We start from the raw sequence: 14,336 nt of genomic DNA, 5'->3' as shown, positions 1-14,336 counted from the left end.
CTCAGGGTTTTCAACACAAGCCAAAAAATTGATGCCGTGCTGTTATGCAGCAGAGAAAATAACTGGAGCTCTTTGTTTGTATAAGAAAAATCTGCAGTTTTAGTCGTAAATACTTCGCCAAGCTCCCGTTGAACCTAGTCCTTATGCTTTATCTAGCATTAGATCTGGATTTACGGAGTGGGATGTGAGCTGTCTCTCTTAATTGCATGCAATTTCTTTGCCATATCTGTTTCTATATTATCCTCTTTTTATAATTGGTAAGTAAAAGCTACATTTTCAGAAGTGATTGTTGAAGTGGGGTGAGCCATCTTAAAAGCTGATTTTCAGAGTGGGGGCGGGGACGCTCAGCACGTTTGGAAAATAAGGCTCTCTTAATGTGTCTGAACACTGGGCCCCCAAAATCACTGGTGACTTTTGAAAATTTAGGCCTCAAAGTATAGATCAATTTAGCCCTTTGAAGTTCAGACTGCAGATGTTGCAAGTACCTTTCAGTTATAGTAGAGTAAGCTATAGCGCTGCATTATATGAGGTAAATGTTCTTAATCAGTCCCACTCCTTCGCACGTACATTGTGCTTGTCATCATTAAAGAGCTTTACAGACTTTTCCTAACCCTGATGAGGTAATGTGACAGGTTGGACTAGGCCCTGAGTGCCCTGGCTGGAGGTCTTGTAGCTTTGCTGCCCCTGGCCCCAGAAAGAAGAGAGGTCCTCCGAGCTGCCTAGAGGGGCTCTGTGGGAAGCAGCCAATCAGGGTGCAGGAGGTCAGTATAAGAAGAGCTGTTAGTTTGGATCCTTGTTGTTTGCTGGAGCAGTGTGAATGGGGTGTGTGTGGCTGAAGGATCTGCAGGACTCCAGAGCAGGAAGTGCTGCCAGATGCTTAGAAGGACAAGAAAGAGCCCTGAGCTGGTTGTGGGGACTCTTTCGAGAGAAGGCCCCACAGTAAGGGTGGAGACGGGACGTGGAAAAGTGGCCCAGGGAACTAGAACGGGAGTGAACCTTAGACCAAAGGACACAGCAACAGCAGCTATCTACAGGGTCCCTGAGCTGGGACCCAGAGTATGGGTGGACCTGGGACACCTCCCCCCCCACAGCCAGTGGTTCCTCTAACCCTCTCCACCCAGGTATGGATTTTCCCGTCTAGGCGTGGAGTTCATGTTTTGTGTGCACTGAGGCGTGTGAACCACCAGCAGAAACGAGAGCCCTAGCTGTGGGTGCTCTGTTGATCAGCTGGGCGGCATTAGAATCTACCCTGTGCAGCCGCACAAGCATGCCGCTTACAGGGAACTGTGTCCCCAGCCCCCATTAGCCACTGGGGAAAGCGACCTGGACTCTGAGGAACCCCAGAGGGAGAGGTAAACTCGTATCCCACCTGAAGGGATGGGACCAGAAAGGCCGTGGGAGAGTGAAGACATTGCTTTTAGGGAAGGAGTGGGTGCCCCTCTATTCTGGAGCAGGGACAAACTAAGAAAGATGTTGCAGAGCGCACTCAGAGAGGCCCCTCTTGGATTTGTACCTGAAAGGGGGTTTGCTTTGCTTTTACCTGACAGGCTGTGTGTGGCTTTAGCCAGAGGGCTGAGTCAGCGAAGGCCCATCCTAGTCAGGATGAGAGAGAGGATGCAGGCACGGGACATGGGCCCTGAGGGGTGAGTGCAACCCCATTGCAGGTAGATGATGATATCCCCCTTTAGGAGACAGAGAAAAAGGAGTCTTGGAGAGAAGACGTGACTTGGCCAAGGCCACAGAGAGTGGTGATCAGAGTCAAGATGACAGTGTTGATGAGCGTAGAGTCAGTCGCTTGAATACACTTTGGCTGGTATGATCAGGAGATTAAATAATCCATGTCAGTCTGGTTTACTGCTGTAAGCCAGTAAACGTGCAGTACGGGGTAAAGGTTCAATACCACTTGAGTCTTTGGGAACCTGTCTGATGCAGTGTTGTGACTCTCACCCTTCATAAAAGGTGTACTCCCTTAGGATGATTCTACCAGTTACAGAACTCCTAAGAACGGCCCTACTGGGTCAGACCGTCATGGCCATGATCCTGTCTTCTGACTGTGTTTTAGAGGGAATAAGCAGAACAAGTGATCACTAATTCTTGTATTATGTGAAGGAGTCAATAACATTTCCTCATTCACTTTCTCCACCCTAGTCAAGGTTTTATTAACCTCTATCATATCTGCCATTAGTTGTCACTTTTCCAAACTGAAAAGTCCCATGTTTTTAAATCTCTCCTCATACTGATGCTGTTCTAATCCCTTTTGTTACCATCCTCCATACTTTTCCCAATTCCAAAATATCTTTTTCGAGATGGGATGACCAACGTGCATGCAGCATTCAAGATGGGGCCATACCATGGCTTTACATAGAGCCCTTCATTTGTTTTCTTCCTTCCCTTTGTTTTGGATGCTACGGCTACATCTACATGGAGCCATGCTGCTGGTAGCGTGATGCAAAGGAGGGCTCTCAAAAATGCAAATGGCCGCTCATTTGCATAGTCATATGGCTAATTTGCATATTCTCGTGGGATCGCCCTGCCATCAGAGGCTGCTGGTGTCAGAAAACATGCTTTGTAGGCATGGTTCTGTCGGTGAAAACCCCCTTTGTCGGCAGCCACTTATCCCTAATTTTTTCCAGGGATAAGGGGCTGCCGACAAAGGGGGTCTTCACAGACAGAACCACAGCTACACGGTGCATTTTCTGATGACAGCAGCCTCTGCCGGCAGAGCTATCCCATGGGAGTATGCAAATTAGCCACGCAACTGCAAATGAGCAGCTGTTTGCATTCATGACAGCCTGCCTTTGCATCACGCTGCCAGCAGCATGGCTCCATGTAGACATAGCCTGATGCTCCAGGTACTGGTCCATGAAATTACCTCTCTAGCTCATACTAAGACACAGAATGAACATATCTTCATTTTCGACCATTTTCCTATCTGTTCTTGCCAAAGGCTGAGTTGGGCTACTGCAGGCTTTTGAGGGATGGAGCTTAGCATGAGTGAACAGACATCTGTGGAAAAACATTGGTTAGTTCAGCTTTTATAACTGCCAAGTATTTGTATAATGTGGTATATACTAAATTAATATATCCGGTAAGCTAGTTGCAGTTTAAGATTCTTTGATTCTCTCCTGAATTCAGACCGAACGACTCTGGCTTTGTCTACTAAAATGGAAAAATGTGAAGATTGTAGGGTTTTTAAAGGGATTGAAAATATCAAACTGATTCCCATGAGCATCCTCAGAATGATTTTCACTATAGAGCAGAACCAGCATTAGGCCTATAACTCATTTAGATTCTACTTATCCCCCAAAATAAGGTTTAAGTGGGTCTTGGGTGTAGCCCTGGTGTTGGACTTTTGCACAGTGGTTAATTTCTCCAGAGACGGCACTGATATGCAGACTTGGAGAAAGGGAGAGCTGGCTGATGGTAACTCTGAGGTAGATCATCCTCAAAGCTTTCAATGATGGTTCTTACTACTGTCTCCCTTGGGTAGAGTAACTTAATTGGCAATTATCTGGGTTATGAACATTACATCTATCTAAGACAATATTCTTCTGTATAACGACAAGACCAGACCTGCCGAACATAATCATTTGTCCTGCTTGTATGTTCCACTATGTTATCCTTGGTGCTGGCAGAACAAACGTCTTCAGGTTTACAAACAGGAAATAACACCCAGCCCACAGTGACTTATTTCATAAGCTCTGTCAGATACATTCTTCTGTGTCTGTGTGCCATGCTGCCATTGCTGGGCATGGAATTACCTGTCCAAAAAGCAACATGAGTGATGCTTTCTCTTTATGTAAGAAGGATGTTGTTATTCTCTGAGCCTGCCAGATTGTTGCACAGTTTTCTATACAGTTACACTGGAAAATAGATTTGATTGGCATACAAAGACTGCTAGAGTCATGGCAAAGCCAGAGGCTGCCAGTGTAGGTGTGAATAACACCATGGGAGTCTGTGCTCACGAAAGCTCATGCTCAAAACTTTTCTCTTAGTCTATAAGGTGCCACAGGACCCTTCGTTGCTGTTACAGATCCAGACTAACACGGCTGCCCCTCCGATACTTAACACCATGGGATTGGGTATTGAAGGCACCTGTTGGAAGAAAACAGCTGCTAGAGGAGGGGATAGACATCCACAATTAACTTCCAAACCTATGTATTACATTTCCTTATTCCAGGTGATCTTGACTAAGGAGACCCTTATGGGCTGCTTGTATGCTGATAGGTTAAATAAACCCCGTGCTTAAAGTAAATCTGTGAATCTGTGCAAGATATTCATCACATGGAAGAGGAGGACCAGGTTTAGTTGGCCACATTCAGACCGTCATGCTGATGTGCCCATTCTTCTCTGTTACCTACTGGTTCTTCATTCACTCCTGCAAGTTCTCATTCGCAGAATATGGAGCCTTCCTCAGCAGCAAATATTGCATCAACCTAACGTCCAGTTGATTCCAGCCATGTATTCCTGGGTTCTGGGTCTTACCTGCCACCTTCCACCTCTTCTCCAGCCTCCTAGGGATAGACGTCTCTTACACATTGGTGGTGTTTCCATCCTGGTGAAGGAGAAAAGACAACTTCTCCGAAGACTCGAGTCTCCAGTGTGACATGCCAGCAGGCATTTCAGTGCCCTAACTGGATCTGGTCCTAAAAGCAAACTCCTTCTAGTGATATAACTGTTTCAGAGAGTTATTGCTGGCTTCAGTTTCATTCTGTAGAACATCCAGGACCTCAAGTGCCAGTGGTCAGACACTCTGCAGAATGTAACAAAGAGGAAACTTTCCTCTTGTAAGTCTGTCACCGGTGTCACCAGTGGAGGATCATACAAAAAAAAATCCCTTCATATGCCGTAAGGAAACGGTGCCCCCTCCTCTTGCCTGGGGCAGTGGTCAGGAAGGGCCCACCTAAGCACACATGCCTCTTTGACTGTTCAGGCCGAGTGGAGGGCGCATGGTAACTGAGAATGTACTCTAGTTTAGGGCTCTAATTCCTTCGGGAAAAACAGTTAATCATCCTAGGGCACGTCTGTGTATGGGGGAGGGATTCATTTTTGGCCAGTGGGGACTTTGTTGATTGTGTTGTCCACACACTCCAATGAGTCATTTGTGTGCATTTCTGTTTGAAATCCCAGAACAGCTTTTCCTCAAGGGATCTTACAGTCAAACTTATACAAACTCTTTCTTCTCAGGTGCCTCCCGATCATCTGTCACCCGATGCAAGCCAGGAGCCAACTGCCCCAGCACACGCAGTGGCATCAGTAGGCAGCTCTCCCCTTTATCTGTTGCTGAAGATTCTGCTGCTCCCATTCTTGAGCTGCAGAGTCAAAGCCCTTCTGGAATTTGCCGGCACAGCAGAGTCGAGAGGCAGATCAGAGCAGGTAGGCACAATAGCCCCATATCTGGCATGGTGATAAGGCTGCAAAAGCCAGAAGCATTGACATGGTTTCCTGTTCTAGGAGCAACACAGCCACACAAAAGTCATTCCTTTGTCTGTTGCAACTTTGGGTTTGGAGGGAAGGAAGTGTGGAGTGGGGGGTCCCAAACAGGAGTATATGCTATAGTATCTGAGAAGTTGGATGCATAAGCCCAATAGGCACAGAAGACCTTTAAAGGATGACATATAACACACAAGCTGCGTCTACACATGCACGCTACTTCGAAGTAGCGGCACCAACTTCGAAATAGCGCCCGTCGCGTCTACACGCGTCGGGTGCTATTTCGAAGTTAACTTCGATGTTAGGCGGCGAGACGTCGAAGTCGCTAACCTCATGAGGAGATAGGAATAGCGCCCTACTTCGACGTTGAACGTCGAAGTAGGGACCGTGTAGACGATCCGCGTCCCGCAACGTCGAAATTGCTGGGTCCTCCATGGCGGCCATCAGCTGGGGGGTTGAGAGATGCTCTCTCTCCAGCCCCTGCGGGGCTCTATGGTCACCGTGGGCAGCAGCCCTTAGCTCAGGGCTTCTGGCTGCTTCTGCGGCAGCTGGGGATCTATGCTGCAGGCACAGGGTCTGCAACCAGTTGTCAGCTCTGTGTATCTTGTGTTGTTTAGTGCAACTGTGTCTGGGAGGGGCCCTTTAAGGGAGCGGCTTGCTGTTGAGTCCGCCCTGTGACCCTGTCTGCAGCTGTGCCTGGCATCCCTATTTCGATGTGTGCTACTTTGACGTGTAGACGTTCCCTCGCTGCGCCTATTTCGATGTTGGGCTGAGCAACGTCGAAGTTGAACATCGACGTTGCTGGCCCTGGAGGACGTGTAGACGTTATTCATCGAAATAGACTATTTCGATGTCACAACATCGAAATAAGCTATTTCGATGTTGGCTGCACGTGTAGACGTAGCCACAGTCTTACAAAGAGGTTGTGTTTTCTCAGCTTTAGCCAGGCCAGAGTCCAGGGACCCTTAACAGCCAGCTCTATTCCTTCTCAAAGTCACTGACACTCTCACCTTATGCCCACCCGCTTTCTGAGTAGCCAAATAGGACCTCAGACCATGGATGTTCTGAAGAGAAGGAAGAGAGAGACCAAGAAGTGGAATGTTATCTAGGCAAGACCTTCAACCCCAGTCAGCTGCTGAGGAAGACACCAGGGCTCATCACAGGATGTTATGTCCCTGTTTCCTGGAGTTGTTATAGACAGATCCTGAGAATAGGATGGATGCATAAGGTCACCAACACAGAATTATTTAGGAAAATGCAGCCAAGAGAGAACCTATGGCAGAAGGTTATACAACAGAATTTACAGCTATTTGGGCATATTTGCAGAATGAATTACGAACAAAAAAATCAAGACCCTCGTATTTGGCATAGTGAATGGCTTGACTAGGAGAGGCAGACCCCACAAAGAATGGGTAAATTATATAACAGAGTGGTGTGGAGCTATTGTACAGAAACTAAGCCACTCTGCATTGGACAGGAAAAGATGGAAGGAAATAGTGAGAGAGGCATCAGACACAAACAGGCGCTGAGCCCACGGTTATTGATGATGATGAGTGTCACTCATGTGAACCTGTAGGTATGGTGCTGCCTCTTGCTTCTTCAGCAGAAGATCAACATGGGCATGGGTGGCTCCTTTATCCATGTGTGTGGGACGACACAAGTATGACATATTGGCCTGAGGCAGAGTTTTCAAGTCAGCTGGATTGTTCTAGATGGGGTAGAGCCTTTGGAACTGAAAAAGCATCATTGCCTTGAGCTCCTTGGGAAAACTCTAGAGTCAAAGGAGGAAGAGGAAGAGGCAGAGACTGAACTTCCCAAACACATGGAGACCATGGAAGAAGAGTCTCTTCTCCCATCTCTGCACTGCCCAAACTCTGAGAAGAGACAGCTACATCTCATGTTCCAATCAGCTGAGTAAATGGAGGGAGCTAGCAATCCTATAGAGAGAGAGAGTGTATGTTACTGCCATTCAGGTGCTTGTACCTTTTTGAACCAAGCAAAAACTCACAAGAAGTATGTCTGTTACTTTCATGAACTTCCAAATCTGGGACTGCAAAATCCACACCCAATGCTAATGATACTTAATGCACAGTTACAGTGATTGCACAGCTGTTTGGTAATTGGACAATGTAGCGCCCATGCAAAGGTGTTTTGGTATTTTGTTATTCTGTGATTACTGTAACTATTAGATCAATGAGAGTTAATTTGCTTGGTAGTTTTGCTTGGCAGGTACCCCACTGGTGGATACTATATAACATGTTCTGAGCCAACACCTCTGACTTACAAACAAACTATAATTTACCTTTCAGTAGGAGGTGTCAGTCAGTATTAGCAGGACTAACATATCTTGCACTGGCTCCTGTGCTCCCGTGCTTAAAGAGAGAGTCTTTACAAAACGCAGTCATTTTAGCAGTCTTTTCAAAGCACTCTCTGATCATCCTCTCCATGTCATGAACAGATCTTTAATTTTACTTAACTCTTTATTCACTCCTGTATTACACAATGGAAGAGCTAAAGAGCTGTCACTCTGCCATCCCTGTCTGTTGTGCTGTTTGCCCCAGTGGCTGCACTGTTATGTTCCTATGACTTAACTCTTTTATGAGGATAGATTTGAGGCCTGTTGCTCATCCACCAACCTGAAGGTCCCATGACACTCTCTGGGGTGCGGTGGAGAGTTGGTTTCTATCCTTTGAGTTCTCTGGCTTGAAAGGCTCGACCAGGAGTTAAAACTCATGCTGGTTTATCTCCTTACCAGCTGTATTCTAGAAAGAGATTACTGCACAGTTGCAAAGTGCACTGTTTCCTCATTATAAAGTCCTTGGTTATAATGCATCCTCTGATATAATTAAACAAGTGCGCCTTGGTGTACCTCTACTAACTTACACACACACACATATCTAAGGGAGCTGGAAGGAACCTCGAGTGGTCATCGAGTTGGTCCACTACATTCACATAGTGCTAATTCTATATCAAACACAACTACAGTAAACCCTCAAGTAACATGGGGGTTGTGTTCCTGCATCCCCCCTGTAACTCAAATTTTCATGAAAGTCGAGGGGAGACAGGAACCATCTGGGCTTGCAGGAGCTGAGAAACTGACCCGCCCACTAGGGTGGGTCAGTTTCCTGGCTCCCAGAGTGTCAGGGAGCCAGGAACCAGGTGGCTTGTGGGACCTGGAAACTGATCAGCACCATTACTTCCAGCCCCTGGGTCCCTTTATCTCTGGCCCAGCACCTAGGCCCTGCTGAACTGGATGTCAGCTCTAGCCCTGGCCTGGCTGCCTGACAGCATCCTGGGCACTAGCTCTGGCCCCATCCAGGCTGCCACCTCCTGCCCAGGGACTCCAGGGGTGCTGGGCACTCCTCCCCAGGGCCACCATCCCCCCATGACGAGGGTCTGCCCAGCCATCTCCCTATTAGCCTTCCATCCTGGGGCTCTCTGGTCCAGCAACATCCTGCTGGACCACGGATGTTGCCAGACCAGAGAATCCCAGGTTTGGGAGGTGCAGCCTGTACATACAAGGGAAGTCAAGCTTTGGTCTGAAATCCTGCCTTTCTCACATGTTGTGTTAAACATATGATGAACTAGCCTATCCTCAGAGCTGATGTATTGTGACTATTAACACTGATAAACAAGTCAATCAATTCCCACAATATAAACTGTCAGAGTAAATCCATGCAGTTAAGGTTGCTGCTGTTCAGGTGGACTAGCTACTTCTCCAAAGTGACCATCCATCCTGTTTTTGGCGGGGCAGTCCTGTATTTGGGATGCCAAAAAGGCGTCCCTACTTATTTTAGAAAAGAGACTAATTGTTCCGCATTTTCTTCCAGCAGCTGCAGCTGCCCCATCCCTGCCACTGAGGCTAGGGGGCTGCCCTGTCGTTGCAGTTTCCTTGGGGCCCCCGGGAGCGCTGGAGGCTGCTGCAGCCTGGGGTTCAGGGAGGAAGGGTGGCTGCCCCCTCCTCCCTGGCTCCCTGGGGCTTGGAGGAGCCGCTCCTCCCCTCAAATCTCCCTGTCCCGTATTTGGGACAGGGAGATATGGTCGCCCTACTTATAATGGTTTTAACATTAACCCCTTTGTTCCTGACACCAAACCACTGTGGTCCTGTCTAATGTAGTAAGATAAACCAGCACGCCCTATGCTCCTGGCACATCAGATCAGGGAAGGAGCAAAATCTTTCAGGTGTTTCAGTATTTGCACAGTAACTGGCATATGGAATGACAGATATCTATTTCTTTTACCTAGCTAGTGATTTTATTATGGGCTGTGTCAAAAGCTAGTTTTGTTCCATTTCCCTTTTTAACTATACAGCTGCAAATCTGTCTCATGCTCTGTGATGAACTTCCAAAGAGAAAATGACCAAATTATTTTCCCCCGGCTTGTAAATAAAAATGGGACTTCTGAGTCAAGGTCTTTGAATCTTAAAAGCCTGTTCCTAGGTTCACATCTGTGGGCTCATCTGGTAAACAGGCAGTTTTGGGGTTTGTAATGTAGTTGGGAGTGGGTTTGGCTGACAAAAAACAGGAGCTGAAACAGTGGTAACAGTGGAGCCAGAGTTCTGTTACCTTGGGTCACTGTAGTGTGGCTGTACTTTGTCCCCAGCACTTTGAAATTGCTGTTGTTTTATTACCGATGCATTTCTTCACAGCATTCCAAGGGCACTGTGTTTGGTCCAGGGGGATGAGGTGCTACAAAAACTGATCCTCTGTCAGAAATTATGACTTCCCTGGAAGGGTTCCATTTTGCCTGTAACTCTCTTCTCCTTTTTTCAGGAGAAGAAGGGACACAAGCCCACCCTGAGAACAGCCAAGAAAACCAAGCACAGACCCAGTGTCAGACTTGCACATCTAGATTTCTGAAGGTGGTCTGGGGATTTCTAATAATCTTATCCGTCTCATCCTCATGGGTTGGAACCACACAGTTTGTGAAAATCACATATAAGAACTTTGACTATCCATTTTTCATGACTTGGTTTTCAACAAACTGGAACATTATGTTTTTCCCCGTTTATTATTCTGGGCACCTTGCAACTGCACAGGAAAAGCAGTCTCCAATCAAAAAATTCAGGTAGGTTTTACTGTGACACTCTCACTTCAAGTATCTCCATAACTGTTGACTCAAATGGCAGCTGTTTTCTTAGTCTTTATATTCTTAGAACTTTATATTCTGGTTGCATTCATATATAGTTCATAGTTTATATAATTAATTGATTCTTTACTTATGCTTGAATAAACAGTTAGTTTTTATAGATTCTTATTGAGTTCAACAGGTCAGTTACTTGCTTATAACCGTGTTTTATAACCATGGATTATACATTATGTTGATGTAGATATCTAGATAGATATAAGCACTATTTGCATATGTAAGATACAACCTTAATATAAAGTTTGATCAGAACTAGTCACAGCTGGCCAAGGTGAAGCTCAAAGTTGGGGGAGATGATTACGGAAGGTTGTGGCTTGTCTTACAGGCCTTTGTAGGTGAATTATGGTCTGAAAACCATTTCTGCACTCATTGATGCAGGCTGTCCACATATAGAGTGACAGAATGCCTTGAGAGGAACAGGGAGATAAATTTCAATCTGGTTCGCCCCACGCTGGGAGTGTCAGGGAAGGAATTGTGAGCTATGGAGTCACAGTTCCCTCCCCAGTCTGCTCTTCGCACAATGAAGCTACATGCTGAGAGCAAACTCAGTGCAGCCTGACAAGAAGAAATTCTGGGAGTAAGTATGCAATTACAGTCTTAGGCCAGGTCTACATTAGAAATGAAAGTCGATCCTACATACGCGATTCCAGCTACGACAATCACCTTTCCTTCCCTGGCACTCCCAGCATGGATAATTGCTGGGAGTGCCAGGGAATTGACATATCTAGGATTGACTTATCTGGCTGTCCTCACTGAGGGATGTCGATGGGAGAAACTCACCTGTTGACCTCCCTTACTCCTCATAGTAGTGAGGAGTACAGGGGTCGACTGTCAAGCCCTGATTCTTTAATTTTGCACATACCCACTAGGTGGGTGAAATTGAACCCCGAAAGATCAGCTCTGACTGGGTTGATCTTCCGCGAAGCATAGTCGTACCCATAGGTGTTATGGGCAGTGACATACACATTTTGGGTTGCCACCCATTCGGCTTTCACCCAGACAGGCTGGATTTTGGCTTGTCTGTCTAGGTGCCATTTGAAAAGCCTTGATGTCCCTTTTTATAAAAAATCTTGGGTGAAGAAGCAGCGAAGGGAGGGGATTTTAGGGGGAACAGGCAAAGAAGGGGCAGTCTCTCAATGGAAGAGGTAGAGCAGGAGTGGGTACTGGGGGGAAGAGGCAGAGTAGGCACAGGGTCTTGTGGGGGAGTAAGCCAAGCAGGGCTGGATCCTTGGGTCGAAGAGGCAGAGCAGGGATCCAGTTACCAGCCATTAGAAAGGTGCAACGCTGATCACATCCCTTTTCCTCTCCAGTAGCCAACTTGCAGTTGCTCCAGGACCTGCAACTGAATTCATCTCAGTGCTTTGAGCATTGGCCTGCTAAACCCAGGGTTGTTAGTCCAATCCTTGAAGAGGCTATTTAGGGATTGGGGCAAATAGATGTCAGGGATGGTGCTTGGTCCTGCCATGGGAGCAGGGGACTGGACTAGATGACCTCCCAAGGTCCCTTCCAGTTCTAGGAGATGTGTATCTCCAATGATGTTATATTTAAAAGAGGTCATCCCGCCAAAGCAGTCTTAGGGTGGGTTTAAACATGGACCACACCTTACTTTGCCAGCAACCCCACTGGTCAACATATGGCCTAGATTCCTCACTGAGAGGGTATGTCCATTGAGCGCACCAGGAATTTTAACAGCAGCACGACTGGGACATAGGAACCACATTCTTCACTCTGATGCCCTCGTAGGAATCCCAGGCCTGGTGTTGGCCTTAAATTATTATTTCCATCAAACCAGTCCATCTAAAATTGAACAGTTGCACTTAATGAATTGCTGCCCCAGAGACCACTGTGGCTTGTGTAAGAGCAATCCCTCCTTCGTGCTTCTTCCTAAACTGGGAGGGTTTGGGAGAACATCAACCACAATCCACTTTGCTTTGGCACATGAGTGTAGGCGGGAGAACCCAGACTACTAGTAGTAAATCTCGAGAAAAGGAGCACGTCAGGATGAATGCTGTGCAGTTACCCACGTGAACAAACTGTTTCTGTTTGTCAATCCATTATCTTTTCATTATAGATCCGCGGCAACAAAATGATGACAATAAATGTTTGTGCTACCCGCAAGTAACTGTATTATTAAGAAAGCCCATCTCCCTTCTACCTGTTCAGACAGCACGGACTCAATAAAACATTTATGCCCTGTAGTATGGCCCTGGATACAGGGGAACATTTTATGTGAATGAATGAACTCTTTGGGCCTGATCTAAAGACCACTGTGGTCAGTGGGTCAGGACCTGAAGAGGAAGCTGCTCTTTGGTTGATGTTGACTGGAAGAATAATACCATCCCACCAGTGTGGGACTGATCCAGGAAGTTGGATAAGTCACTCTTGATGAGCTTCCTGAGAGTAGGGACTGCTCAGTACCTTGAAGGATCCTTCCCCTGGCCCTGGGCCATATGTCTGAATAATTCTTGATGCTGGGATTTGTGATTTGAGAGATCCTCTCCACCCCTCGGTCCTGGTGCAGGGGTGGGGTGTGGTTTCAATGTATCTTATCCAAATTCTTATTGTCATCTGCTCCCCACCCCAGCAATGGCCTCCAGCAATCTACCTCAGATGCACTACCTACATGTAAGTAGGAAATGTTGAGCACTTTAACTCGCACTCACAAAAGGCCAGTGATTTAAAAAAAAAAAAAAAAAAAAGAACACCAAAATATGAGAGCCCAGTTATCTAACTTGGACATCTGTATGTGTACACAGAGGGGAATTTATGCAGACATAAACCAGATAAGCAAATGCATATGAGGTATGTGAACGTGTACAAATGGGAAGTCAGGTGCCTGAGCTAATGCATATGAGAGTTTGCTAACAGGCAATCAGAATTTGTCAACAGATATTGTACAGTTCCCAGCATATTTCCAGTGCTAGGAATATGGGGAAATCATAGACTAAGCAAACTGGAAGAAACCTTGAGAGATCATCAACTCTAGTTCCCTGCATTGCTGGTGGGACCAAGGACCATCTAGACCACCCCTGGCAGGTTTTTGTCTTACCTGCTCTTTAAAATCATCAATGATGGAGATTCCACAATTTTCCTAGGCAATTTATTCTAGTGCTTAACCACACAGATGGACAGGAAGCTTTTCCTAATGTCCATCCTAAACCTCCCTTGCTGTAATTTAAGTTCAATGGTCTTATCATCAGAGGATAAGGAAAAGTTTTCTTTCTCACCCTTGTAACAATATTTTAGGTGCTTGAAAGCTGTTATCATGTCCCCCTTCAGTCTTTTCTTTTCCAAACTAAACAAACTCAATTATTTTAGTCTTCCCTCATCGGTCATGTTTTCTAGACCTTTAGTCATTTTTGTTGCTCTTTTCTGACTTTTTTTTTCCAATTTGCCCACTTCTCCTGTGAAATGTGGTGCCCAAAACTGGACACAATGCTGTAGTTGAAGCTTAATCAGCCTAGAGTGGAGCAGAATAACTTGCATGTCTTGTTTACAACACTTCTGTGAATACATCCCAGAGTGATGTTTGCTTTTTTCCCAACAATGTCACAATATTGTCCTTTTTAATGTCCTTTTTAGCTTGTGGTCCACTATGATTCCAAAATCCTTTTCTGCAGTACTCTGTCCTAGACAGTCACATGCCATTTTGTATGTGCACTTCCTAAGTGGAGGACTTTGCATTTGTTCTTATTGAATTTCATCCTCTTTACCTCAGATTATGTCTCCAGTTAGCCCAGATCATTTTGAATTATGAC

General features: G+C 46.1%; 1 protein-coding gene across 2 annotated transcripts in view; it reads left to right on the top strand.

Annotated features, from left to right (window-relative positions):
• The window catches only part of SLC35F4 (solute carrier family 35 member F4), a 181,663-nt gene that overhangs the window by 136,955 nt on the left and 30,372 nt on the right, over positions 1–14,336 (top strand). Inside the window, exons 2-3 of one of the 2 annotated variants that reach the window (XM_074996256.1) lie at positions 5,188–5,376; positions 10,206–10,500. In XM_074996256.1, the coding sequence (XP_074852357.1) occupies positions 5,188–5,376; positions 10,206–10,500 (484 nt within the window). Of the gene's footprint in view, positions 1–5,187; positions 5,377–10,205; positions 10,501–14,336 lie in introns of those variants that run through there. The other variant, XM_074996257.1, reaches the window with a different exon arrangement.

Source organism: Carettochelys insculpta, chromosome 6 (assembly GCF_033958435.1).
Source record: "Carettochelys insculpta isolate YL-2023 chromosome 6, ASM3395843v1, whole genome shotgun sequence".
Classification (NCBI taxonomy): domain Eukaryota; kingdom Metazoa; phylum Chordata; order Testudines; family Carettochelyidae; genus Carettochelys; species Carettochelys insculpta.
The sequence above is the reverse complement of the archived record's forward strand: the minus strand, read 5'-3'. Positions and strand labels throughout refer to the sequence as shown.